This window comes from Paramacrobiotus metropolitanus, unplaced genomic scaffold (genome assembly GCF_019649055.1).
Source record: "Paramacrobiotus metropolitanus isolate TYO unplaced genomic scaffold, Prichtersi_v1.0 Parri_scaffold0000147, whole genome shotgun sequence".
NCBI classification, from domain to species: domain Eukaryota; kingdom Metazoa; phylum Tardigrada; class Eutardigrada; order Parachela; family Macrobiotidae; genus Paramacrobiotus; species Paramacrobiotus metropolitanus.
The window spans coordinates 76,003-101,135 of record NW_026570367.1 but is presented as its reverse complement, the minus strand read 5'-3'; the positions used below and the strand labels follow the sequence as shown (position 1 = coordinate 101,135).

Sequence of the window (25,133 nt, the reverse complement as noted above, 5' to 3'; positions counted from 1 at the left end):
TGCATACCCAAATCGATCTGCTCGAGTACGCCATAATTCGCAAAAGCCTTGCGAAAGCTTTTGGTTGTGTTTAAGAACTTAAGAAGCGATACATATCTCAAGACATTATATAGCGATATCAGGATGACCTCTGCGGAGCGCAGGGGCGCACAGCTGACGAAGTCATAATAACAGTATTTTCACAAACTGCTTGCTGTATTTATTTCTGTTGGTGTTCACATAATACAGATGTTGTCATTGTTGCGCTTAATCGTTTAATTTAATTGGTAATTATGATTAATTTTGAGAGCACTTTTCAGGTTGGTGTTTTCCCAATCATATAAGTTTTATGATGATTTAACAAACTTATAGGCTTGTTTTCCCATTCCAGTTGTCCCATGTAATCCGGATTTGGCGTTGTGAAGCTCCGCGATGTTATTACAGGGCCAGAGACTTATAAAGTAAACAAAGTCGCTGGTTATTATGAGTTATCTGTACTTCTATACAGAAGACAGAACTGAACAAAATCTTTTTTTGCAATCAAATTTTGAAAACATAAAATCGTGAATCGTGTGATTATTGGCAGATCGTTTCACTCATTTGTTGTGCTCTGCCGTGGAACTCATAATTCACGATCAGTACTTGTACACAAGTACGGTGATGTATAATACTTGACATTGTGGTCGCGACCTGGTTCAGAATCGTGCATCTCAGTCTCTACAAGGCAACTTTACTGAATCACGCTATTATATTCCTTGTTTGTGCACTTTTTATTCGTGTTGCAAATCCGAACTAGAAAAATCTGACAATCAATTATCCAACATGGGTGCATGTCGCATTGTCAATCCTTTCACGGAATTTGCATCGGGTCCTACTTGTCCTACACTGAATTCATCAGCTGGATTGTGTCCCATTTGGGAAGAGGAATACCATCGAGCGCGAGATGTTCGAATGTGGACACGTGCCAAGGATCTGGTGTATGGCTACGCTTTGTTGTGGACATTTCTGTGCTTGCCCAGGTGCGTTAGCGTTTGACAATTCGTCAGTCAATTTATATTGTTAGAGCAGTCGATGAGTAGTGCCTTCCTCCGTACACGATGGAAAGATGAGGCAACGAAGCATATGGTAGCGTTTCCTGTAACCTTCAATCACATCGATAACCAAAGCTGTTTGGCGTTTCGTTTGATCTGGTGTTTCGTAGGCTTTGCAATTATTTGAAGCGTCTGGATTTGAAACGTTCAGTTGCGTGGATCCGACTTGTTAAAGGCATCCGTCGTGGCCGTTGCAAAACTGATAGCGCATGCGTGACGAAGGTTAAAAGAGAGGAAAACCTGAAGTTTTTTGGGGATAGTGGATGCCCCGTGTGTTTGGCTACTACCGACGAAATGGCTGAGCGGATTCCCGTGGCTGGCCCTTGCGGACATACTTTATGTGGTTAGTGCTTCAGTGGTACTGATTTGAGTATTCGTGCCGATTTTAGTAATTTGGCAAATTGTTCACTAGCCGGTCCGAAAGATAATTGCTTTAGCATGTGTGAAACACTTCGCATTCAGTTGATTCTGATGCCTAATAGTTTATTAATCAAACTGGAGCAAATACATACCTCTATTTGCTCGCGTCTTTGAAGTTTTCACTACAGGCTCCCTTATTATGGTACTCGTATCTGTTTTCAGTGTATTGTATTTTTCAGTGTGTAATATATATGCAACGTATTATGATCCTGTGGGATTAGATTGCTAGACGTGCTTTAACCATTTTTCTTTTGTGTTCTGTAGCCGAATGTTTTGCTGCCATGTGGAATCACGGAAAGGTATTCCTGTTCCCCATTTCATGCCCCTTGTGCATGGCTCCTATTCATAAGGTCGTGCCTGCGGTTGAAATCAGCCCCGACCAAGTGGCTTCATCCGACGGATCTTACAAACTCGATCAGCTGATCAGACGGTACAATTTGATTTTTGGTGGAGTGTGCGTGGGAATCTTTCCAAGCAGTATACGACGAAATATGTGGACTCTTCTCATGGACGGTGTCAGCCGGTTGTTACGGCTCGGCTACTTTTTCGTGATGTTCGACCGAAAAATGATGAACACTGTCACCTTCTTTATTCTGCATTTCATCATTGCGGTTTGCGTGGAGTATTTCGAAAACACTTATCTGCAAAATCTCTTGGAGCACATGTAGGACGGACAACAAGCATTGTTTTCGGTTCTGATTACTTTATTTTACAGTCTCGTTTGCAGTCTTTCTTTCATATTAATTTCGTGGAAGACAAGGATCATCTGTTTATTTGCTCGCACATCTTTTATGCATGTTTAATTTATCATCTTCTGTAACAGAATATGTAAATAAATTTTCTTTCAACATATGGGTAAGGCTTATGCCATAATCTTCCGAATTCTAATTTCCTGCGGAAAATTGTCACCAGCCGCCACTAAATAGCATCAGTGTTGTGTCCACTTTATTGATTTCAAATCGACGCCTTCTGCAATGAAAAACAACGAATACATTAAATTTAAGTTCTGCATTTACATTTCTGTTAAAAGGTAAAGTTAAAGTTAAAAAATTAAATAAATTTAAAAACAAAATAAAGGGTAGGAGTACCTTTCACCATTTCCCAGAGAGGGCTCAACTCGCGTAGATGTTCAACCATTTTTACAGTCTTCTCAACTGTGTACAAGACTTCCTGCTCTGTCGTAAAGCGGCCAATTCCAAAACGAATCGAGGAATGTGCCAGGTCTTCTTCTGCGCCAATAGCGCGTAATACATAGCTCGGTTCCAACGACGCTGAAGTACAAGCACTTCCCGACGAAACAGCAACGTCTTTCAACCCCATAAGAAGACTTTCTCCTTCCACACACGCGAAAGACAGATTAACACACCCAGGATATGTCTGGACTGGATCACCGTTTCTAACTATGTTCGGAATCGCCGCGGTCAGTTTATCCACCAATAACTTTGAGAGGTATCCGATCCGCTTCGTATCATTCTGAAAATGAATAATTCTTCAAGCCCATTCCAATTTTGCAAAAATGTTTTGCCTGTCCAATAATTTCTTGATACTAAATGTTTCTAAACTGGAAATGGATATTACAAACTATATCTATGTAGTGCAAATGCAAGCTTATAGTACTTAACAGTTTTATTCAAATTATAAATTTTTGTACCTCCATTTCATCCAGAGCAACTTCACATGCAGCTCCAAAGCCAACAACCAGTGGTGTCGGAACGGTGCCGCTTCGGAGTCCACGCTCTTGACCGCCACCACTAATGATCGGCTCCAAACGAACTCGCGGACGTCTACGCACATACAGAGCGCCGACTCCTTTTGGACCATATAATTTATGACCGCTTATAGACATCAAGTCAATATTCATTGCATTGACGTCTACAGGCACTTTCCCTACAGCCTGTGCTGCATCGGTATGGAGGAATATTTTTTTCGATCGGCACAGACTGCCTAATTCTTTCATTGGCTGTTTGACACCGATTTCGTTATTCACAAACATCACGGACACTAAGGAAGTGTCGGGGCGGATTGCTTTCTCTAATTCACTCAGACTGATTAAGCCTGACGATTTCTGCACAGGCATATAAGTAATATCGAAGCCTTCTCCTTCCAGAGCTCTGCACGAATCCAAAACACATTTATGTTCCTAAAACCGAACAGAGAACTGGAAAACACTGCGAGCGATTAGACTTTTTCGAAACGGAAATTCTGAACAGTGGCCATGATCAATGTAGAACTTTGAAAATATATTACTGTATCAGTGTAAGTACTTAATTCTCACAACTGCTCAACCTAAATCACTGCAAATTGCTGTCTGTTTAAAGGTATTTCACGAGTCACGGTACCTAGAAGTTAGTACTACTTACAGTCTGTGTAGTAATAATGTGCTTCTTCTTTCCTTTGTAGAACCGCGCAACTCCTTTAATGGCCAGATTATTCGATTCCGTTGCTCCGCTGGTGAACACTATCTCTTTAGAGTCTGCACCAATCAGTCGCGCTACTTGACTTCTGGCTTTCTCCATCGCCTGCTCACTTTCCCACCCGTAAGCATGGGATCGAGAGTGGGGATTCCCGAAAGAATGCATCTGGTAAGGCAGCATGGCGTCCATCACGCGAGGATCCAGCGGAGTCGTCGCTTGCTGATCCAGATAGAGCGGGCGCACATCGGGAAGCTTCTGCTCGACTTTCTTGTATACATACTTATCGCTTGTATTGTCATTTGTCATCTGCTCGTATCGTGTGCTAGTGTCCTCCACTTCAGTACGCGTTCGTTCTGGATCAAATTTGACAGCGTCGGCTACCTGTTGGTATACTGGCACAGAGGTGGTGAAGGGCCGAAAATATGGCTTCGCTGGATGGATTATGCGGGATAAACGCATTTTCACTACTTTTTATCGTAGTAAAAAATAGAAAAGTCTCTGATAGTACAACTACTACAACACCACTGCGAGTGTGGACTAGAAAAATAATGTGGACTGTAAGTCAGCAGGTAGGTATAGGTATTTCCACCGATAAAAGTCCGCAATGACAGCAATGTTTTTAACTGTTCACTTTCAACTTCGCTGTTTAGGGTTTATTTTCACTAATACCTAACTGAAGTTCACAGTCACACTTTTATGCGGTTCTAGACTCTTTGTTACACAAGCAATTTTTAGGAAAAACTGGAAAATTGAATTAATGCAAGTAATTCGTAATAATTAAATATTAAATATTTTATGATTTAAACTGTAATTTTTGTTTATGGGTTAGCAGACAGCAGTAGCGGCACGAAGAACTGAACCATATGGATGGTGCATGTGCACTAATGCAATTTGCGCGCAATCGCACGCTTGGTCACCTGACACTATGGCAGATCTACTTGTCCTCGTGACCATTTCTGCCGGATACGCCCAGTACAATAAATGTGGGCTCATCTGCGCCGGGATACTCACTCGATATGATGAAAAGGGATTATGGCATTATGCAATTTTGAAACACTTGTTTTTTGGTGAACGTTCCAAACCTGAAGTTTTGAGACATTTATTATGAATGACTCTTTAATGACTGCTTTTCAGATCTGAAAATCCGTATAATTGATTTGCAGATCTTACTAATTTTCGCCCGCGAGGAAGCAACATTGCAACAGCAAAACGCAGACCACTAGTGGTTCTGCCTTTTTGCCACTTCTCAGCTTCTGAACATTTATTAATTGTTGTGAGTTTTGGAAAGTTCGAAGTTAGCTGTACACTTTCACCTCGGTGCTCCTTGTTTGCGACCGATTCCCCTTTATCTCACTTGCCAGTTGCTTACAGTGTGATCATGGCTTTCCTTGCAAAAGACGCAGCAAGAAGGGTAAGTTGGCGCTGAACAATCTTGCAAAAATGAAAAATTAAATCTGATAGTCATCGTTGGGAAAATTGCCGAGAGTACTCTTTTGAAATTCAGACTCGCACTACCTTTCTTATGTGATTTGTATTATTTTCGCATGTTGCAGATCGCCCGATCGAGTGTCCCTCGTAGGTTTTTTGCGATAAGTACCAACATGCAAGCAAAACAGGTACTATACTCGTACCTTTTCCTGCATCTGAGACTACAGTGGTTCGTTCTAACTTCATTGTTTGGACACTCCCTCATTGATGGATGGTTCGGAAAACGGTGTTGTTCTTTTTTTTCAGATGACGGTTCGTGATGCCCTGAATTCAGCGCTAGACGAAGAGCTAGAGCGGGATCCCAGCGTATTCATCATGGGAGAAGAAGTAGCACAATATGATGGAGCATACAAGGTGAAAATGCTTCGTTCTAGTTGAAATATACTGTACTTCTATAAATGCAACATCTACACAGTGCACTTCGCAATTCCTTATGATAAAAATTTGAATTACGATACGTAATTTGAAATGTGGAAATGTGCAGTACTTGTTTTTGGTAGGTGACAAAAAATTTATGGAAGAAATACGGCGATGAACGGGTTATGGACACTCCAATTACAGAGGTAAGCAAGCATGATTTGGTAGCAAATACCCTGTCAAAAGAAATGCTAAAGTGTTTACAGTAATATATTGTTAGGTAATTATTCGCATATTTCTTTTACTTTCTTTCTTTTCTTTTTCTTTATTCGCATATGTCAAGCGTCAGCATATTATTCTTATAGATGGGTTTCGCCGGTATTGCCGTTGGTGCTGCAATGGTAAGTGCGTGATCGTTACGGGTTTTTGCTATAAATTAGTCTGTGTGATTTCTCATTCCTTGCTTTCGCAGGCTGGAACTCGGCCGATCTGTGAATTCATGACATGGAATTTTGCCATGCAGGCTATCGATCACATTATTAATTCGGCAGCTAAAACGCTTTATATGTCGGCAGGATTGGTAAGTTACTGCCTTAAATCACTGTTTGGAATTCGATAAACGCAGATGGCTTTGAAATTTTATATTTTAATACAGTATCCGTTTGTAGACAAAAGTGCCAATTGTATTTCGCGGGCCTAACGGAGCAGCCGCTGGAGTGGCCGCTCAGCATTCACAAGACTTCGGATCATGGTATGCGCAGTGCCCGGGACTAAAAGTCGCCGCGCCGTACAATTCCGAAGATGCACGAGGACTTTTGAAGGCGGCTATACGGGATGACAACCCAGGTATACTCTTGTTGCGCTTTTGTTAAATGGCCAGTATTGACTTCGAAGATAATAATGTCAGTCACTTTAATTTTTTGTTGATAGATATTTTGAAGTTTACTTGCGAATTTACGGTTCTTAAAACATTCGTGCTGTTGAATAGTATAAAAATTAATCGAATAGGTCATAGTAATATTGAATAGTTAATCTTAATTGTTACGTTCAACATCTTCATTGAACTGGCTGGTTATTTTTTGGTTTATGGCTTATGCTTTGTAGTCGTGTTTTTGGAGAACGAAATCTTGTACGGACAGCCGTTCGACATTCCCGAAGAAGCACTGAGTAAAGATTTTGTTATACCTCTTGGGAAGGCAAAAATCGAAAAGAAAGGTAAAACATTCTTTTTCGTGTTCTTCCGCTACTTGTATAAGTTTTTTTCCATTACTTTATCCCTGAACGGATTTTACTTCGATCGATCAGAACTGTCTCATTCATTCGTTACAGCCATTTTATTTTGAGAGTTTTGTGTTTCGTAATAGTGTTTGGTAATTAGTGGGGTTTTATTCTGATAGGGAAACATATCACTCTGGTTTCTTATGCTCGAGGTGTGCAAACCTGTTTGGAAGCCTGCAAGGATTTGGAAAAACTGGGCGTAGATGCAGAGGTTTGTTGTGGTACTGTTTCATACACAAGTGTTTTTTGCTTGCTTTTAACTTCCTGTTTACGACGGAATTACTTGTGCTAGGTTATTAATCTTCGTTCTCTGAGACCGCTTGATCTGGAGACAGTAATCCAGTCTTTGAAAAAGACGAACCATGTCGTTACGGTCGAGCATGGTTGGCCTGTCTGTGGCATTGGTTCAGAAATTAGCGCTGCTATTAGTGAAGGTAAGCATCCGATGACTTCAAGATGGATATTGCGATTTGAATTATTTTAAATGTCATGGTGCAGTCTGTGTCTTGTTACTTTACGTTTAGGAGAAGGTTTTAACTATTTGGATGCTCCAGTTTATCGTGTCACTGGTGCCGATGTGCCGATGCCATACGCAAAAACGTTAGAAGGCTTAGCGCTCCCTCATGCCAGTGATGTCGTGGATACTGTGAAGAAATCTTTAAATATAAAAAAGTAAAATTGGTAGAAGTATTCCATCATAATTTATTTGAGTTAATGTAGTTGCTTCGCCTCTTCTTTCTTTATTCGATGTGGTGTTAGTTTTAAATGTTATGGCTTCTAGCTTTTATTACAGTCATGCGTTACCGTTGTCTGTTCAGCGTGAGCTGTGGAAGAGTGATCCGGTTCTGAATGATCTATCACGCCGTTGAATCTGAATTGCTTGGAATGCATTTGAAATAGTAGTCAGAAATTAGTTTATGTTTGAACTTCGAATGACTGTGAATTTTGTTTGTTAGCCGTAGATCATTAAAGTCTGAGATATCATTATTGTGTGAATAGTTCGTAAAAAAATAACTACCTGAAGTAAGATAACGCAAGTGTAGCTTCGGCGATAATCTGAAGGGGACCGGAAGCATTCCCTAAAAATAAGTTCTAACGGTTTAAATAAGGCAGACCATAAGCATAGTAATAAGGGTAGCTTACGATATGAGCTTGAAACTCTTTCGCACCGTGAATCGTTGTCCTTCTGCTGCAGCGCTGCACAGTTTAAATTGCAGCCAGAATGTAATACAAATACAATAATCGGATCAAGTCAGTTCTGCATTTTACCGCGAAAAAACAATTTTTGACGGTTTATGTACTGAACTTTTCATGATTTCGGCATTCGACGGCCTTTTTGTCCCACTAAAGGCAACGGGTCACCAGGTATAGCGTGTACTACTTACGGTAATTTTAATACTGTACTCCCATGCAACTTGACGCCGGATTCTCGTCTTTGCGAGGATACTTTGGGGCGATCTGTTCAGGGACAACTTTTAGTCACCTGCTAGTGTCTGTCGTAGCATTTTTGTTTGCAGCGTACATTATTTGAAAAAATTACGGTAAACCTTGTTTTAATTTATGATTATTCATCTTCAGCTGCATCTGAACGTCGGATTCGGTTGATTGGTTAAAGCTAACCAACATTTTATTAGATCGTAGAAACCAGACACAATGTCAGCAGACAATTCACCGGTGAAAAATTTGTTAACGCCACGTATCGTGGCTGCCGAATCCATCAAGCAAGGAAACTATTCCATCTTGAATAAATTCGGTAAGTTTAGAATAATCTTCTTAGCAAAACTGCTTACAGGTGTTTATTTTAACCGTTTTTTCTTTCAGCCCATTGTGAAAACCCAAAGACCAAAAATTTTGAAAAGGCACTTGGCCATGGAAAAGGTAAGTGATGCAGGCGAATTTGTAGCGGCTTACAAAGGTTCCCGTTGCTCCTATAGTAAATCGTAAACCCTTTTATTAATTTTAAATGAATTGCCTGAACAAGTCATAAATGGCAAAAAACTTTGAAGTATCCATAAGTACTTGAAGTCTAAAAGCATCCATAAGATGATAAGTAAGTACTTGTTCACCAGCCAGTTAAAGCGCTAAAACCGTGAGAGGATCTGTTTCCTTGCTATATAGACGACGTTCTAGTACAGGGAAATCGATCAGTAGCATTCTAGTCTGGCTGTCGTACACCGCCCTTGTTTATTCCCAGATACTTTGGCCGTCGGGCGGTGCAAGACTGCAAGTGAATGTGAAGTGATGCAACAGTGCGCTACGTACATTATCATTTATCAGGAATAGGGTTTAAATTATTGCTGGAAATCAGGAAAAGCATTATTTCTTTTTTAATAAGCAAAACTGGACGATAGGTGGGATTTCTCATCGTTCCGTGTAGGATTATTCAATAGTTTGGTACAATAATATCCCATTTGTGGCTTTGCAGCCTGTTCGCATAGAGAATTGCTATTAGTGCTAGTTGCATAGCTTATACAGCGCACGTTCAAACGCTGGTAGAACTTCGGCTAGTTATAGAAGAGATCTATGTCTGCAAATGTGTCCAAATGTTTTGTAGTGAATGAAGGGGAGGTTGAGTTCGCAACACCCAAGTTCTATGCTTTGTGCGGCCTCGGTGGAATTTTGAGTTGTGGTATCACACATACTGCCATCGTACCGCTTGATCTGGTTAAATGCCGCATACAGGTAAAACGGACGCTGAATGCCACTTTGCAGAAATATATGTTATTTTCCACCAGGTGAATCCTGCAAAATATCAGGGGATCATGTCCGGATTTTCTGTTACCGTCAAGGAGGAGGGTATGCTTGGCTTGACCAAGGGATGGGCGCCGACATTAATCGGCTACTCCGCCCAGGGCATGTTCAAGTTTGGACTCTACGAAGTTTTCAAAGTCTACTACCACGATCTGATTGGAGATGTAAGTGACTTTGTTTTCTCTTATGGTGCACGTTTGATTTGAGCCCCGTTCATCTGCAGGAAGCCGCGTATCTCTACCGAACTTGGCTGTACCTCGCCGCATCGGCTTCAGCTGAATTTTTCGCTGATATCGCCCTTGCTCCTATGGAAGCTGTGAAAGTTCGTATTCAGACGCAGCCTGGATGGTCGTCAACGCTGAGAGATGGCTTTCCACGCATCCTAAGAGAGGAAGGCATCAGCGGGTACATCCGTGCTATTGCTTTACGAAAAACTCCTGATAATCACTAATCAGTGAACTGCGTATTGTAATCGTATGGCCTGGTAGTGGCAGTACTCAGTTGTTTTTTTATGATTTTATTAGATTTTATAAGGGATTGGTGCCCTTGTGGATGCGTCAGATCCCTTACACTATGATGAAATTTGCCTGCTTTGAGCGAACTGTGGAATTGCTCTACAAATATGTCGTGCCCAAGCCCCGAGCGCAGTGCAGCAAGGGCGAGCAGCTGTTGGTCACTTTCGCTGCTGGATATATCGGTAAGTGCACGGTCTGGGTTCTCCGTTGTCGTTTTCGGTGCATGATGAAAACATACGAGCCTTTTATCACTGAGATACCTGATGCTTTATGATAGGTCTGACTTTTATTAATACATTATGTAAGATAATTTTAACGAGTGAGCTCACTAAGCTGATGTATTTCTGATTTCAGCGGGTGTGTTCTGTGCGATTGTTTCCCATCCTGCCGATACCGTCGTATCTAAGTTGAACCAGCAAAAGGGAAGCACAGCCGTGGAAGTTGCAAAGAGCCTAGGATTTGCCGGTGAGTGCTAATTTTCATGGAATTCCGATAAGTATGATGAAGCATAAGTGAAAACTGGCTCCATATTCATTTAATTCTTTTTCCGAAAGATTTTCGCTTACAATTTGCCTTTACAATACAGCACAGTATGTATTACAGCATGGGGTAAAGTTAGTGTTGGCATTTGAATACCATGATTCTTAACCTTGAATTCCACAATAATTTGGGAAAACTATTTTCCTGATTATTGATTCATGGAAAGTCAGGGGAGTCATTTCGTGGAAGATCGATTTCGGAATGTTTACTGGGTGCTTTATGATAGACACAGCAGTCAGATGGTCCGAAGACAGCCGTGTTAACGCGTTATAATCTTTTTCAGGAATGTGGAAGGGACTTACCCCCCGTATTATTATGATTGGTACTTTGACTGCCCTTCAGTGGTTCATTTATGATGCTGTGAAAGTTTACTTCCGGTACGTACAGCTAGCGAAAGCGTTAACTAGAATCATTTCATTACAGTAATCTTATCGTTTTTTCAGTCTCCCACGGCCTCCGCCACCAGAGGCACCAGAATCACTCAAACTGAAGTGGGCAGCCCAAGGCAAAGTTGTAAACTGACCGTGAAAACTAAGCGAGTAGATTGGTTTATGTGTGAAGCACTTTAATTTAATTTAAATGATTGAAAGCAGAATGCAGTGTGTTCGTTGTTTTTGCATTACCTATAGTTAGTGGCTGTTTGGGTAATTGTTTTTAGGCTGGTATGAACAATAATTTAACAAACTCGAAGATGTAATAGTTGTAGATTGAGATATTTGGTGTTAGTAATTATCTTTGCTGTTTTAAATGTCGTTTTACGTGCAGTTTGTGAGCTTCTGCTGTGGTGAAACCGGCTGAAATTGCTATAAAAAACCTTGAAAGGTTTGCAGACTTGCATTAATATTAATTTTACTCTTAAGCGAATGGGCTACATAGCACAGAAATCACTTGGAGAGTTGTCTGACCAACTTGAAAAGTTGGTCAGACAACTCTCCGAGTTAAAAAAATTTCGGCATTGTTGGCGAAAATCTTCTTGGTTTTCAGTTTGGTGCCGTCGTTGTTTAAGGAAACGAGATAGCCATATGGGGCGTATCCCTACTACCCGAAGTTATTAAATGCTCATCGAGCGTTGACGTTCAGACAAAAACAATAGTACTTACTCATACGGTGGACCGTGGCAATGATCTGTTAATCTTGCTGCTGCCTTGCACTACTCACATTTTTAATTTAATTTCATCTTATAGTGTAATAATACAATGTAGTATTATAATACTGCTTAATTATTTGTAACAGCTTACTAACAAGCTCCGGTACGTTGTTTGTACGCATCAGAAAGCCTTTCTTTCTATAGTTAAACTTTGTTCATTCATGCGAACGCACCAAACTGATCCTACAGTTGAGAAACCAGTTTTGAGGTTTTCATAACTTACCGAAATAGTGGATTGATATGGATATTCTCGTATGGATGAGATGAGAAAGTAGTGGCTGTTTATCTCCTACCCGCCTTGTTGGCTGGCGTATATATTATGTGGCTGGCGCTGGCTGAATTTCCATGTGGATGGCGATTTGCAATTACGTAGTTTATCAATTTTGCAGTTGCTGTCTTCTACACTAATACGATTGATATTTTCTTTGGCCGCTCCTTTGTCATACTTTGCTGCCGCGATTTTTTCATAAGTTTCCCATTTTCCCCGTAGCTTTAATGCTTTGTAAGCGTTATGCAATAATCCTTTCGATATCCGGTTCTACTGCATCGGTGCGGTAGCAAGTACGGTCTGACGGGGATTTACGAACGTGTTCAGTGTTCCGTATCAACTCGTACTGAATGACCATTCTGATTTGTACTGCCTCGTGCCGTACCGCATGTACTGCAGTGATCCGAACTCCAACAAACTTTTTAGTTAGACTTATCACTACACAGCAAAGTTTTCGTGTTTGAAAGGACTGGGTGCGACAATGGAAGCTCAAGGTCTTGCTCTAATGGTGCTGCGCGCACAGTGTTAATCATTAATGCAGTATTGGCGTGCTGGCCGCCTAGCGGTCTGTAACGACAGACTCGCTCATCCCTATTAAATCGTGGATCTCATTCCCCTTTTCGAGTGCGGAACCTCCACCATGTCCGGAGAATCCTATGTGGGAGCAATCAGGAGGATTTGTTGTATGGGTGCTGGCTACGTTGGTGGACCAACATGCGCTGTCATCGCCAGCAAATGCCCGGATATTATTGTCACTGTTACTGATGTCGACCAGAAGAGAATAGACGCATGGAATTCTAAGGATCTACCAATTTATGAAGTATGCGTTTCTCTCAGTACTAACTGACGCCGTTTTGCGAATGGTTATCGCTTTTATTATAGTGATGGTTCCTTTAAGTAGACGTGACACTGCATGATTTTCTTTTGTTTTTTTACTATTGAAGTACTGTAAATATTTTGTAGTTGTTAAGTTGTATCAAGGTGGATAGGGCAGCCCTATCCACCTTGGTTATATCTTTCAAGCAAATGATTATTCTTATAAGCTGTCAAGTGTGAACTATATATAATCTGTTATAGTTCTTTTATTAGAGACTGAGCTAGTATATATCTATCCTATTGAAAGTGTAATGTTGATGGTTTTTCGCTTTACGGTTACGTTTATAGTTAATGTTACGATGGTATCATGGTATAATTATGAGCCACTAAACTGTGACTAAAGTAAAGTCAAATTAAAATTCATTAATACAGTTTGCTATGGTCTGCAAAATGATGGCGATCAGATACCATATACGTAGATCTCAAGCTGTGAATTAATAGGTTTACTGTAAATCATATTCAGCGCGCCTGGTGGTCACAAGGTGGTTGGAACTTGAACAGAACGCGATCTTCGATTTTTACTCATTGCATTTTATCGACAGCATCAAAATTTGCAAGCAATGGCGCAGTATCCTGTGTAACTTGTCCTACTACCTTTCTTGTCTTGTAATAATATAGCTTCTTGTGTCTGCATTTATTGCTTTTTTTTCAGCCCAATTTGGATGCAGTGGTGGATGAATGCCGTGGACGCAATTTATTCTTTTCAACCGAAAGGGAATCAGCGGTTGCCAGTGCCGATCTCATATTTATTTGTGTTAACACTCCCACAAAAACAGTTGGAGATGCGAAAGTACGGTTTCCGATGTAGCGTAGTTATAAGTTATGTCGGTTGTATTGGTACATATCTGTGTTAGTGCCGGTCTACGCAACATTTAAGCACCGGTGATAGGAATTCACCAATTTACATTTAAGAAAAACTCTCGTTTGGTTGCATCTCGTGTGGTAGCGGCTTTGTACTTTAAATGTTTGTTTATGGAACTGTGTGTATTTGAAACTGCATTTTTATCTAGGGGAAGGCTCCCGATTTACAGTTTGTTGAGAAAGCGGCTAAATTCATTCGCAACCATGCTACTGGGTACACTATCATCGTTGAAAAGAGCACAGTTCCAGTGCGAGCGGCGGAAGCCATCATGGAATGGCTGGACCCTAAACATAGACCTCCAGAAAAAAAGCATGTACAATTTGAAGTATGTCTCGTTTTGCACTGTTCTGTTTCTTTGAATTCTTTAAATTTTTGGTTTCTTGCTATGGCAATATTATGCATTCTTTCCTAGACAAAGATATAATAATGATCTTGTAGGTGCTTTCAAATCCCGAATTCCTTGCGGAAGGCACAGCGGTGGAAAATTTATTAAATCCTGATCGAGTACTGATTGGTGGAAATGAAACCGAAAGTGGTCGGCATGCCCGAAGATTGTTGATGGAGATATATGAAAAGTGGGTAGACCGGGAAAAAATTGTCTTGACGAACGTCTGGTCATCGGAATTGACTAAATTGGTAAACAGACTGCATCCTCTGTTTTTGTTCCATTTTGCCGAAATTTAATTGAGATTTGATAGGCTGCCAATGCTTTTCTTGCTCAACGAATCTCCAGCATAAATGCTATTTCTTCACTGTGTGAGGCTACTGGTGCGGATGTTAAGGAAGTAGCCCGGGCCATCGGAATGGACAGTAGAATAGGACCAAAATTCCTAGACGCTAGCGTGGGTGAGTTTGATAATTAAATTGTGGGAAATTTTCACATGGCGATTGTAATCATCGACCGAAAGGTGGGTATCTGATCGCAAGGCTTTCGCTTCCGGTCACATGTAGTTATCATTGCGATAACTTGTCCGCTTTCAGTACACCAGTTTTGCCAATACAATGGTAAATGAAAAACAAGGCCAAAGCGTCTCGTATGTGGACACCTAATAGTAGAAAAACATGTGAATTTAAGGGTAATTGCTTAGTGCTTGTTGAGAAAATTTATGAAATTGTGATTCGGTTTAATTTGCGATTTGCTGGTAAGCGGGAACTTCCAAAAAAAAACAGATATCATAAAATTAATATCAAACACTAACAATAATTTTTCCATGACGCACTCACTTCCAAGCATCTGACTGACTAAACTGCTAATCTTATCGTTTGTTCCGGCAGGGTTCGGTGGGTCGTGCTTTCACAAGGATTTGAATTGTTTGGTCTATTTGTGTCGCTCTCAGAACCTCACCGAAGCTGCTGACTACTGGCAACAAGTAAGCAGTAACCATTCCTTGGTTTAAAGCCATTTGTTTCTGAACTTAAAAATGATTAGGGTTACCCCAAGTATATGTATATGTGTAATATTTGTTTGCCATAGCAATAATGTTTGCCATAGCAGCTTTGTACGAGTACTTCATAGTAGTACAGTATTTACGTTTTCTTGTAGGTGGTTGACCTCAACGAATACCAGAGGCACCGGTTTAGCCGGCAGATAGTTAAGTGCTTGTACAATACTGTGGAGAAAAGAATTGCCATACTGGGATTCGCTTTTAAAAAGGACACTGGTGATACTAGGTAAAAAAATTGTCTTGCTCATGAACTTGCATTACTTACTGTTCAAAACTTATAACTGGCGACGCTGTCAGCGATCCGGCTACTGTATTGTAAATTGCGAAACATCCCCCATAAAATTATTTGGGCGTGAGCACCTTTTCTAGTAGTCACTCAGTGTGTGAAGATTAGATATTCTTTCAGAGAATCGTCAGCCATTGTAGTGAGTAAATATCTTTTGGAAGAAGGTGCGTTACTTTCCATTTACGACCCAAAGGTACCAGCGGATCGAATTTTAAGGTGGAGTTTGATTTCTGTTACCTTTTCTCTCAGTTTCGAGTTCCTAACCCTGTTTTGCGCTTTACAGAGATTTAGACATGGATCCGGCGAACGAAGTCCAAAAAAACAGTATGTCTAACATTTATTGAAATAAACTAATACTGAAAGCAACAAAAATTTTCCATTCTGCTGCTACGAGATACCTACTAGTCATACTGATAGATTGTTAAATTTAGTGTTGTTTCCTCATGGCTCGTTAATGGTTCGCAATTTTCGTTACGGATTCGCATTAAATTTAGTAGCAACAATCCATGAGAAATTTTTATTACCTTGGTGATTTTTTTTCTGTTATGGCCTATTGGTAATTTGTTAATGATAAGTTATGGAAGAAAATCAGTATTATATCGGATGTAGGTATGTGCTCTATTTCGAAGCATTAACAAACTCTTGTTTGTAGATTCTCGACAAGTGAAAATCTGCAAAAATGCTTACGAAGCCGCTGCTGCTGCGGATGCAATCGTGGTGTGTACGGAATGGGATGAATTTCAGGTATTGTAACATTTGTTGAACCCGTATGGACACATTTCTGCTTCGCCTTCCTAAAGTTACGGGTTTTTTAGCTACTGGACTTTCGAAAAATTTACCAATCCATGCAGAAACCAGCATTCATTTTTGATGGAAGGATGATTTTAAATCATGACAAGTTGATTGATATTGGCTTCAACGTGTACTGCATAGGAAAATGCGTGTATGACCGAACTCGAAACCACATGACAAATGGCGACTTGATGGGATATTATGATAATGCTATGGCACGGCGAATGAGCAACGGAAATTCAGGAGGTGCAATGTCCAACGGCCATCCGGGATATCTTAGTAACGGTGGGAATCTGTCTGGGAAAGCCTCCCTTCGTAATGGATTTTCCAACGGGTACCACTGACAGACACGAAATGCTGATTTGATTACTCTTTTAACGTTCCTGTTTTATGTAAGTTTTATTCCAGTTTTACTTTTTAGCATTGTTGGCATGCCTTGTACTGGTTATGGTTTTACTGTTTTACTTGCCTTCCTTTTGTTTTTAAGTGATATAGTGTGCCGAATTTTAATTGGCCGTAATTCGCGTTAAGTTTTTTTGGTTGTGACCGCTTGTTTGGTCCCGTCGTCTTGGTTGAGTTTTTGAAATAGTTTTATTGTTTTTATTCTTGTAAACTTCGAAGTATTTGTTTTTCCGGTTACCGCTGTTTGCCGTGTACATTTCTGCCAAAATATTGAGCTGTGTAGTTATGTTGAAATAGAATAAGTTTTCTGTACCAGTTCACCGTATAGAATAAAATATAAAACCTCTAAAATTAAAGGCACTTGTGACCACCATGCAGCAGGATTTCGGTACCAAACATGAAAAAGGTTATCGAACTGACAGTCCACCGCAATACAAATTTGTTACAACAAATTTCTGTCCTGTTGTTCTCACTTTAGGCCTTCCATCCACCTGTTAACTTCTGAAAAAGTTCTTCATCTAGGTTTTGGTTCTTGTCTTCCGCTCTTGTCGCCAGGAAAATGTATCCTCCAATAAATTCGTGAACGTTTTTCGCGTCGGCGCCCACCGGCCAAAACTGTACTGTTTCATCGTCGAATTCAACAACAACCAGCTTCTTGTACCAGTTCACATGCCAATCCTTCATACGAGTGAATGGCCATGTTTTTATTGGTCGACCATTGGTATCCGCTCGGATCAAGCGGGTCGGGGTAATACCCACTAATTCCTCCTTTTTTGCGTTGGCGAATACCACAACGAAGTAATGCACTGCATAGTCCGGCAGGCCTTGGAAGGCTTTGATGAACTGCAGCTTGGCATCAGTTAAAGTCAAATTTCTGACGTTGTTATGAGCATCCATGATCCGCCCGGTTAACCTAATAACAATTTGAAACGTATTCTAAAATCTTAGTTAATAAAATACCTGGTGATCTGAAAGCCCAAATTAAAAGAAAATCGGTTTTAGACCAGGCCGGAAGGCAAACCAACCGGCTTTCATAGTCGCGAAAACTGCATTTCGTGGTGTTGTTCATTTATATTTTTTGACAAAAGACGTTTCACAAATTTCCTACCTCGTGCCCTTGTTTTTCTTTGAGATTCTCAGCGGAACATAGCTGTCAGTGTTGAGATTGGGGTCCATTGGTCCGTAATGGTCTTGTCGTAGGGGCGTATGCTGCAGTGTGAGATGGCTGAGAAGATTTTGCACTTCATGCTGATAGGACGCGTCGGCCATCGTTTTTCCTTTAGCTGCTAATCGAAAGGCTGCCATCCACTTGGCATATTGAGCATCATTTGCACATCTGTCACAAGTCGTAAAACATTTTTAACTTTTAAATCCTTATGCTAACAGTTGGCGTCGGTTCTGTCCACATTTCGTCCATCAAAAACAGACTGCCAGTGTTGTATGTGTTAACATGTTCAAGCGTAATATCATATGTACGCTACGCAACGCTCACCTAAACCACATTTCGTGCATCCCATCAGCCATGGGAACTTGCAGTTTGATGCCGTATTTGTTGTTTGTCAGCATGACGTCCGGCGTTACTTCGCAGCCGCGCAAATTAACCTCTAATGATGGTTCGTTGCCCAAATCGTGCTCGTCTTTGTACAGCGAGAGGGTTGTATCGCGCAGGATTACGTAATATGGCTTGAAGCCCTGTCAGCAAACATAAATGGAACAAATTGTTTTCCGGCGCATCATAAGCGGCTTCTTTTGATTACATTCGCCGCGGTTTCTTATTCAACGACGGCATTATTGCATGCAATAAGCCCGTATTCATTACGGAAATTCATTCGGACTTATAATCAATCAATTTTTGGTAGCGTCAGCTGCTATCTGACAAAACATACGCTGAATTATTGTTCAGTAATTGCGCCTATTTAGCACACAATTTTAACTGACCACACATGCCAAACGTATCAAGCTGGAGGCGTGGGATAATAAATACTGATCTACTGTCGGTCCTCTATACTGCCTATACGGTACACAGTGTGCATATTATTTTAAAAACAATTTACAATCGTGGTTACATATAAATTTCCCACTTTGTTAATGTTAATTTCTCCACTGCCGAATTGCTACATCGTCGAATTCTGTTTTTAGCATCCAAACATACATCCCAAAGTGCACTTACCCGCAGTGTAAATTTTTTGGGCCTGAGAAAGCTCAGATAGTCTCTTAATTCGGGGACTTGTGTAATATCATTATAAAACTCCGGTGTCGTGCCTTCGAGTGTTATTTGTAGATCATTTAGTGCCGCATCGATATCGTCTTCGCCGGCCTGAGTAGGAGTTTGCGGCACTTGAGACTGATGTTGAATCTGCAATCACGCAAAAACCCCACACCACGTAATCATGCCGCTCACTGGCTACCTTATCGTCATATATATCGCAAGCAGCGTTCGCCTTACTTGAACTTGAAGGGCCGCAAATAACATGGCTTCCTCCTCGGTACAGTCCACTTCTTCATTTAATATCATCCAACGTGCTTGCTCGTAGATCTGATTAATCCTCTTGACATCAAATTTTGGATTCAAATCGTAGAAAGTGAAAAACTTAAACCTACACCAGAAGGCAATCAAAATGTCATTAACCCGCTTTCGGTGCTGACCACCCGATGGGAAATCGGGTTGGTAAAACTGCCGGGCTGCGCTGGTGCGAGTCCACACTGCATATGAACGCACCTTAAGAGCACCGTGTCTCCCTCGCGAATTCCCTGCTCGTACAGGGACCGCGATGAATCCAGCCAGGCGGCGTTGAGGCGCGCCCGCTCCAGCAGCGTTCTGGGTTTCAAGATGTGGTCGGACGCTTCTCGCGATGGTTGCTGCGGTGAATTGGCAAGGTTGATTTCCCTGATGTCTACGGCAACAAAATTATCATTCACAATCATTCACACAAACTGCCAAAACATTTTCCAGGCATGTTCGAAGGAATGCGCATACTAAATTAAACTTACGCAACCGTTCAACTGAGCAAAATATATATACAAAAGGTAGTGCGGCATTTTAGAAAAGATCGGATAACTGCATAATATATACTTCAGTTATAAATTAACTCGTGCACAATTTGTATATTTTATATATGACTCAATTTTTGTCGGTTTCTTTGGCAAGTTTTTTAAGAACTACGATCTTGTCCGTCCCATGTTCTCATTCGGTTTGCAACAATATATTTTGCTTGAAATTTTACCTTCACTGACTCCGTCAACGATGTTGACCGTGCCATTTTGGGGTGCCGCGTACAGCGGCGTGGTGTAGGGATTCTGCGCGTAGAATGGCGAATATTTCTCGCCAGCCGAACTGCTCATGGCGCTGGAATTTCTGGCCAGTGTGCCTTGCGGTGATGGTGTGTGATATGTAATATGATAGTTGGGCGGTGTGGCAGCGCCCAGCGAGCGGTCCAGACTGTTCATGGAGCGCGATTGTTGAATGCGCGGAAGCGACGCTTCGCCGTTGCCATTGCGCGGTGGTGGCAAATCCGGCGAAATGACGGTGTTCTTTTTCAGCGCTTGAGTGGGCAGTGGTCTCTCAAAGGACAGCTCTTCTCCGTGCCGGATTCCTGTAAATTATTCTAATTTATAATTTTCCATATTTACCGAGATTTACTATACTGAGTTCCATTTAAAGGCATGCCGATATTACCATTGTATTAATTATTAATTAGCTTTGAGGAATGCGCGTGCTGCAAAAATCGGATTTGTTGATGCTTAAAAGCATTTACAGCCCAAGGACAGTGATCAACGTGGGAAGATCGGTCTGTGTTAGCATAAACGTAAAAGCCCCCAAATGGAAATAAATACCGCCACGGCATTAAAACATGTAGGGCGCTTTTAAACTAGCTGCACCAATTAAGGTCATTTCCTGCAGCGTAGATTTTACCCACTTTGACATTTACAATATCCTTCCAATGTTTACAAGTTGTGGAAAAAGGCACAATCCGCAGTGATGCGTGCTAAACGAGCGCTGATACCGGGGTTTATTCTTAAATAGCCCTTATTCATGTCGGCCGCAGTCGTGTTCCCACTGACCAACACCCCACACAATATCCGTCACTCTATGTATGTCATCTAGTGTGGCACGGAAAAGAGCGCTTATTAACCAATATATATCCACTTTATGAGTGCGGATCGTCACATAGCTGCCACACACAAACAGTTAACAGTAAAAGTTACGAATTTACAGCCCTCATCCGACTTGCAGCAGTTTTCAGCGGAACGCCGGAGATCCCAACAGTTGGTCAGCGCCGCGGCTATTAAATCTGGCAAATGGACCATATGCCACTGTCGCTGATTGTCTTCATATCTCCCTCATCGATACATGACGAAACCATACAGATACACTATTTTATTGGCATCATATCATCGAACAGGATCTATTCTCTAATAACTCACCCAGTGATTTACATAAATCACAAACTGCCTTGAAGACGCTGCTGGACATGTCAACACTGACGGTAATATACTGCAAATCCGGTAACTGTACACGGATAATCTTGTGTTTGGGGGTGAATAGGATATGTGCCGCTGCCGTGACCCCGTACTGGTCCAGGGTGGAACGGCTGCGATTCAGCCATTTGTTCTCATCCGGCCACCACAGCTCATGATCACTCCAGTCCCGCTGCATTCCCAGATCGGACACCAGCCGCAGCATCACCCCGCCAATGTTCATGTCTCCCTGAAAAGAATTCAAATGCGCTTATTACAGTTACCATCAGAAAATGTTGTAATTTTATTTTTGCAATACAACCAACTATATTATTGTCTATATATAGCAAACGCTGCACGCCCTGCAATCAAAATAAATAATCGCAGTCGCGATTCCTTGAGGTTAATGCACCACGGATATCCACAGCTGCGAATAAAAAGCTCGAGCAGCATTTGGACAGAGGCATGGAAACAGTTAGTAATTTTTCGGAAATCAGTTTACATGTTCTTTTATTCAAAAATGCATGCTTAAATTTGCCGGCTTGATCTTATTCTAATGGTAAGTAATTATTCGCCTCGACATCAGCTTACTTTCTTAATTTTTTAAATAGTACACAATATTTGTAGTAATGCACAATAAAAATGAGTTCAACTAAAGAACAACTAATATTCGCATACACCCACAATAATAATATGCAATATAACTGAAGACAGAACACTGAACTTCGAGTAACTTATTTCGGCACCGGTCGTAAAATGGCATATCTAATTTTAGAATAGTGTGCATTTCTCATCAATCGTGTTCAACTGTCATCTTCCTCAGTCGAATTTTGCCTAACATTTCCACACAGCGTAAAATTCCACATGGACTCGTGTTTGTGTAGACGGAGAAAGTAGTAAGCATCTGATCAAACTTACCGAAATAAACTGTTATCTGCAAGCAAATTTTAAGTGTGTGCACGAACTGCGTGCCATTAGGCGCCATATACGACCACAAATCCGCAGCTTTTTCGAAAGTAATACACCTTTTGTATTTATATTTTATTGTACCATATTTTGATTTCTTGAACATACCAGTTAACTAATGTTTCAGATAATTATTTTGAATATTTTCCACATCTGCAGTTCCACAGCGCCAACATCCAGCTTATCATTCGAAAGTATTTAAGGCCTGCTCATCGAAACTTTACTGTAAATGACTAATTTAAAATTACTGGGACGTAGTGACAACTTTCGACTTGCTTCACCTTACTGCTAGTCCACACCTCACAACTGGCATAGTATATAGAACTTTCCTCAGTATCTTACTAACGAAAAACAGAGAAAAATCTACCCAAAAATCAAAACATTCAACATAAGAATTATTATTGTATTTACCAGGGGCGCCAATCAAGAAAAGGATCACGCCAATGTTCTAAATATATTGTGCGGTATGCATAATTATTTGGTTGCATGTTTTACGCTAACAATTAAGCAGCTGCAAAATCAACCTTCTATTCAGATTTCATTATACTAATAAAACTCTTCAAGGCAATCTCTGTCCAGCAAAGTCAGGTGCTACTATTTTCTCACTTCTCAGACAAAGATCAATCAATGTTAATATTACTGATGTCGGATAATATATATCAAATTTCTAAACCTCATTATAGAACAAAAGCTTGGACAATCGGCATCTGGAGATTTAAGTATGTTTACCCTATGTATGGTACACTTCCACTCTTCCAGTTCCATCGCCAGAAAATATTCAAGCAGTGCTTTATAGAAAATATGGCCTCTGTTCACAACCCAAATCAATGCTGACCACAAACAATAAAATTTTACTTATCAGTTATTACCCTGGATCAAGCAATAAAAAGTCTAGGAGTATGAAGGGATAGCACTCGAGCGAGTAAATGCTTTATAAAACAAGCTTATCGAAAGTTATTTTGACAGTTTATTGTGATAACATATTCTTCGTACCATTTTTTGATAATTTATCATTAATTATCAATCTGGTAAAGCGTCAGTTGCTGCGATCGCCGATTTGCTCAAAAACTCTACTCTATGATAAAAGTTGTGTTTACATGGATGGGTGAAGTCAAATACTCATACGGGGCCAAAAAGGCGAAGCAAAAACTTTCTGATTATGAACGAAAATCAATATTCATGTGTCGCTTCTTTTCAGTTAGGTAATGAGATACAACGATCATCTCCAATTTCAGTTTCATACTCCGCATACGCGCGCCAAAGAAGCTCAAGAAAATAGTTCACAGTGTATAACTATGAAATGTGAAAAATACGCTCACTTCCATCGGATAATCCCATAATTATCACGCCTCAAAGCCGCATACTTTACGTATATCGGTGTGATCTATCACATCATGCTGCCGCATTTCTTTACATTACACGCTGACGTCAAAGTGCACAGCCCTTTGCAAAATTTGGAGGTTTTGTTCCCCTGTTTTATTGCTGCACTACAATATTTTTCCAGCTGACGTACAAATGCAGTCAACCCTGATACAGAAGCGTAAATTCATGAACAACAGAAAATGACGTCTCCAGTAAGACACTAAATTTTATATGAGTCACCTTGCATCGATCCTAATCTCAGCAATTAGTCTCAATTATTGGTACGATAATTATGATAAAATCACGTTTTTCGCAAATGTAACGTCTGTTAGAAATTGCGAATTCCATTTACAGAAGGCCACATGCCACTTTCAGGAGACAAATTCAAATAACAATTATCAGATACACAGGTAAGGTTTGGCTTTGATGAAGCAATTGTACCCGCAATTAGGATACTAGTAAGTCCGTAACAGACAACAATATTTGATTATGACAAATAAATTTGCTAGTTTATTTACGTAACTGTAACTATTAAAATCAAGCCTGCTATATTTATAGCAAATATTAAACTGTTATTTTTATTTTTTAATATGAGCGGCGGGATGATATCCTCCTAAAACGTCTCCGGATCCATTATAAAACGTTATAAAAATACTCATGGCAGTACTAAATAATAACTTCTAGTAATCTAGTTAAACAACCGCGCCGTTTTAACATCAGAATACTAAACACAGAACTTCGTACATAGTACCAGTACTTAGCTAAAATATCCAGTGCATTAGCGCAGAGGCACAACAGGAAATGGATTTTGCAGCAGATGCTTACCGTGACAGTGATAACTTTATGTATTTCCAAATCCGTAATGTACACCGAGAGATCCCATGCCCCTTTTGCCATCAGTCTGGCATCCGGGATAGTAACTTGATATATATTGTTCTCCATGATGATCGACTGGTCTTCCGGTTTATTTTACTTTGGTCTGTTAATCCTCAAACGAACTAACCACGGCGGACAATCACTTAAAACTTCCTTCATGTAGTCATACTGGGCGACCTTGGACAAATCAAAGGAGTTCCGTTGTATACATCACAATGCACAAGGCACTTGGCCACGGCCTGCTGTAGTATGCCAGGAATTGTATGTGTGCGGTGCTTTATGGAATTATCATTCACCAGGCGCATCCCTTTCTACCATAGCATTAGTGCCACTAGATAAGAAAAACTCTATGCGTAACCGATATGAGTCAAAGAAACTTTAAGACTTGGCGAAATCGTACGATATACTCCATGCGTAAATATTCGGTACATTACAAATCCAATGATTCTTATTTATGTATGTGCACCACAGTAAACGGTTCACTGCATATCTGCATGTTGTACAGACCGATTGCGATTCTTGCACTGATGCGGTTTAATAACAGTGCAGTAGCCAGTAAG

The 25,133-nt window shown here is 40.6% G+C and overlaps 6 protein-coding genes across 9 annotated transcripts; 4 read left to right on the top strand and 2 right to left on the bottom strand.

Annotated features, from left to right (window-relative positions):
* Positions 1-60: 60 nt before the first annotated feature.
* Positions 61-2,488, top strand: LOC129599500 (uncharacterized). The gene is made up of 4 exons (XM_055497755.1): positions 61-299; positions 371-998; positions 1,181-1,413; positions 1,755-2,488. Exons 2-4 carry the CDS (start codon positions 802-804, stop codon positions 2,156-2,158), a joined length of 834 nt encoding a protein of 277 aa, XP_055353730.1. The 5' UTR covers positions 61-299; positions 371-801; the 3' UTR covers positions 2,159-2,488.
* LOC129599496 (cysteine desulfurase-like) lies at positions 2,168-4,725 on the bottom strand. The gene is made up of 4 exons (XM_055497749.1): positions 3,851-4,725; positions 3,142-3,630; positions 2,579-2,963; positions 2,168-2,459 (listed from the first exon to the last, which is right to left on the bottom strand). The coding sequence occupies exons 1-4, from the start codon at positions 4,361-4,363 to the stop codon at positions 2,419-2,421; spliced, it is 1,428 nt and encodes a 475-aa protein (XP_055353724.1). The 5' UTR covers positions 4,364-4,725; the 3' UTR covers positions 2,168-2,418.
* A 43-nt stretch (positions 4,726-4,768) lies between these two features.
* On the top strand, positions 4,769-8,014 carry LOC129599498 (pyruvate dehydrogenase E1 component subunit beta, mitochondrial-like). Of its 3 annotated transcripts, none has more exons than XM_055497753.1 (12): positions 4,769-5,177; positions 5,266-5,315; positions 5,458-5,520; positions 5,639-5,746; positions 5,893-5,955; positions 6,115-6,150; positions 6,222-6,329; positions 6,418-6,595; positions 6,854-6,964; positions 7,147-7,238; positions 7,320-7,461; positions 7,552-8,014. In XM_055497753.1, exons 2-12 carry the CDS (start codon positions 5,283-5,285, stop codon positions 7,701-7,703), a joined length of 1,086 nt encoding a protein of 361 aa, XP_055353728.1. In that variant the 5' UTR covers positions 4,769-5,177; positions 5,266-5,282; the 3' UTR covers positions 7,704-8,014. The 3 variants fall into 3 exon arrangements, with proteins under 3 accessions (XP_055353728.1, XP_055353729.1, XP_055353727.1); XM_055497754.1 differs by having other exon boundaries at positions 4,770-5,177; positions 5,276-5,315; XM_055497752.1 differs by having other exon boundaries at positions 4,772-5,315.
* Positions 8,015-8,437: 423 nt separating this feature from the next.
* On the top strand, positions 8,438-11,656 carry LOC129599497 (phosphate carrier protein, mitochondrial-like). Of its 2 annotated transcripts, XM_055497750.1 has the most exons (10): positions 8,438-8,568; positions 8,662-8,780; positions 8,849-8,905; positions 9,582-9,709; positions 9,763-9,942; positions 10,002-10,183; positions 10,303-10,475; positions 10,648-10,758; positions 11,117-11,210; positions 11,277-11,656. In XM_055497750.1, the coding sequence occupies exons 2-10, from the start codon at positions 8,681-8,683 to the stop codon at positions 11,353-11,355; spliced, it is 1,104 nt and encodes a 367-aa protein (XP_055353725.1). In that variant the 5' UTR covers positions 8,438-8,568; positions 8,662-8,680; the 3' UTR covers positions 11,356-11,656. The 2 variants fall into 2 exon arrangements, with proteins under 2 accessions (XP_055353725.1, XP_055353726.1); XM_055497751.1 differs by having other exon boundaries at positions 8,459-8,780.
* A 378-nt stretch (positions 11,657-12,034) lies between these two features.
* Positions 12,035-17,278, top strand: LOC129599495 (UDP-glucose 6-dehydrogenase-like). Its single transcript, XM_055497748.1, has 11 exons — positions 12,035-13,068; positions 13,777-13,914; positions 14,135-14,311; positions 14,425-14,622; positions 14,685-14,832; positions 15,262-15,356; positions 15,530-15,657; positions 15,838-15,933; positions 16,001-16,041; positions 16,370-16,461; positions 16,533-17,278. The coding sequence occupies exons 1-11, from the start codon at positions 12,889-12,891 to the stop codon at positions 16,851-16,853; spliced, it is 1,614 nt and encodes a 537-aa protein (XP_055353723.1). The 5' UTR covers positions 12,035-12,888; the 3' UTR covers positions 16,854-17,278.
* On the bottom strand, positions 16,939-25,066 carry LOC129599494 (fermitin family homolog 2-like). Its single transcript, XM_055497747.1, has 9 exons — positions 24,523-25,066; positions 21,337-21,619; positions 20,136-20,504; positions 19,631-19,805; positions 19,358-19,508; positions 19,082-19,267; positions 18,404-18,603; positions 18,020-18,247; positions 16,939-17,824 (listed from the first exon to the last, which is right to left on the bottom strand). Exons 1-9 carry the CDS (start codon positions 24,637-24,639, stop codon positions 17,386-17,388), a joined length of 2,148 nt encoding a protein of 715 aa, XP_055353722.1. The 5' UTR covers positions 24,640-25,066; the 3' UTR covers positions 16,939-17,385.
* Positions 25,067-25,133: the final 67 nt, after the last annotated feature.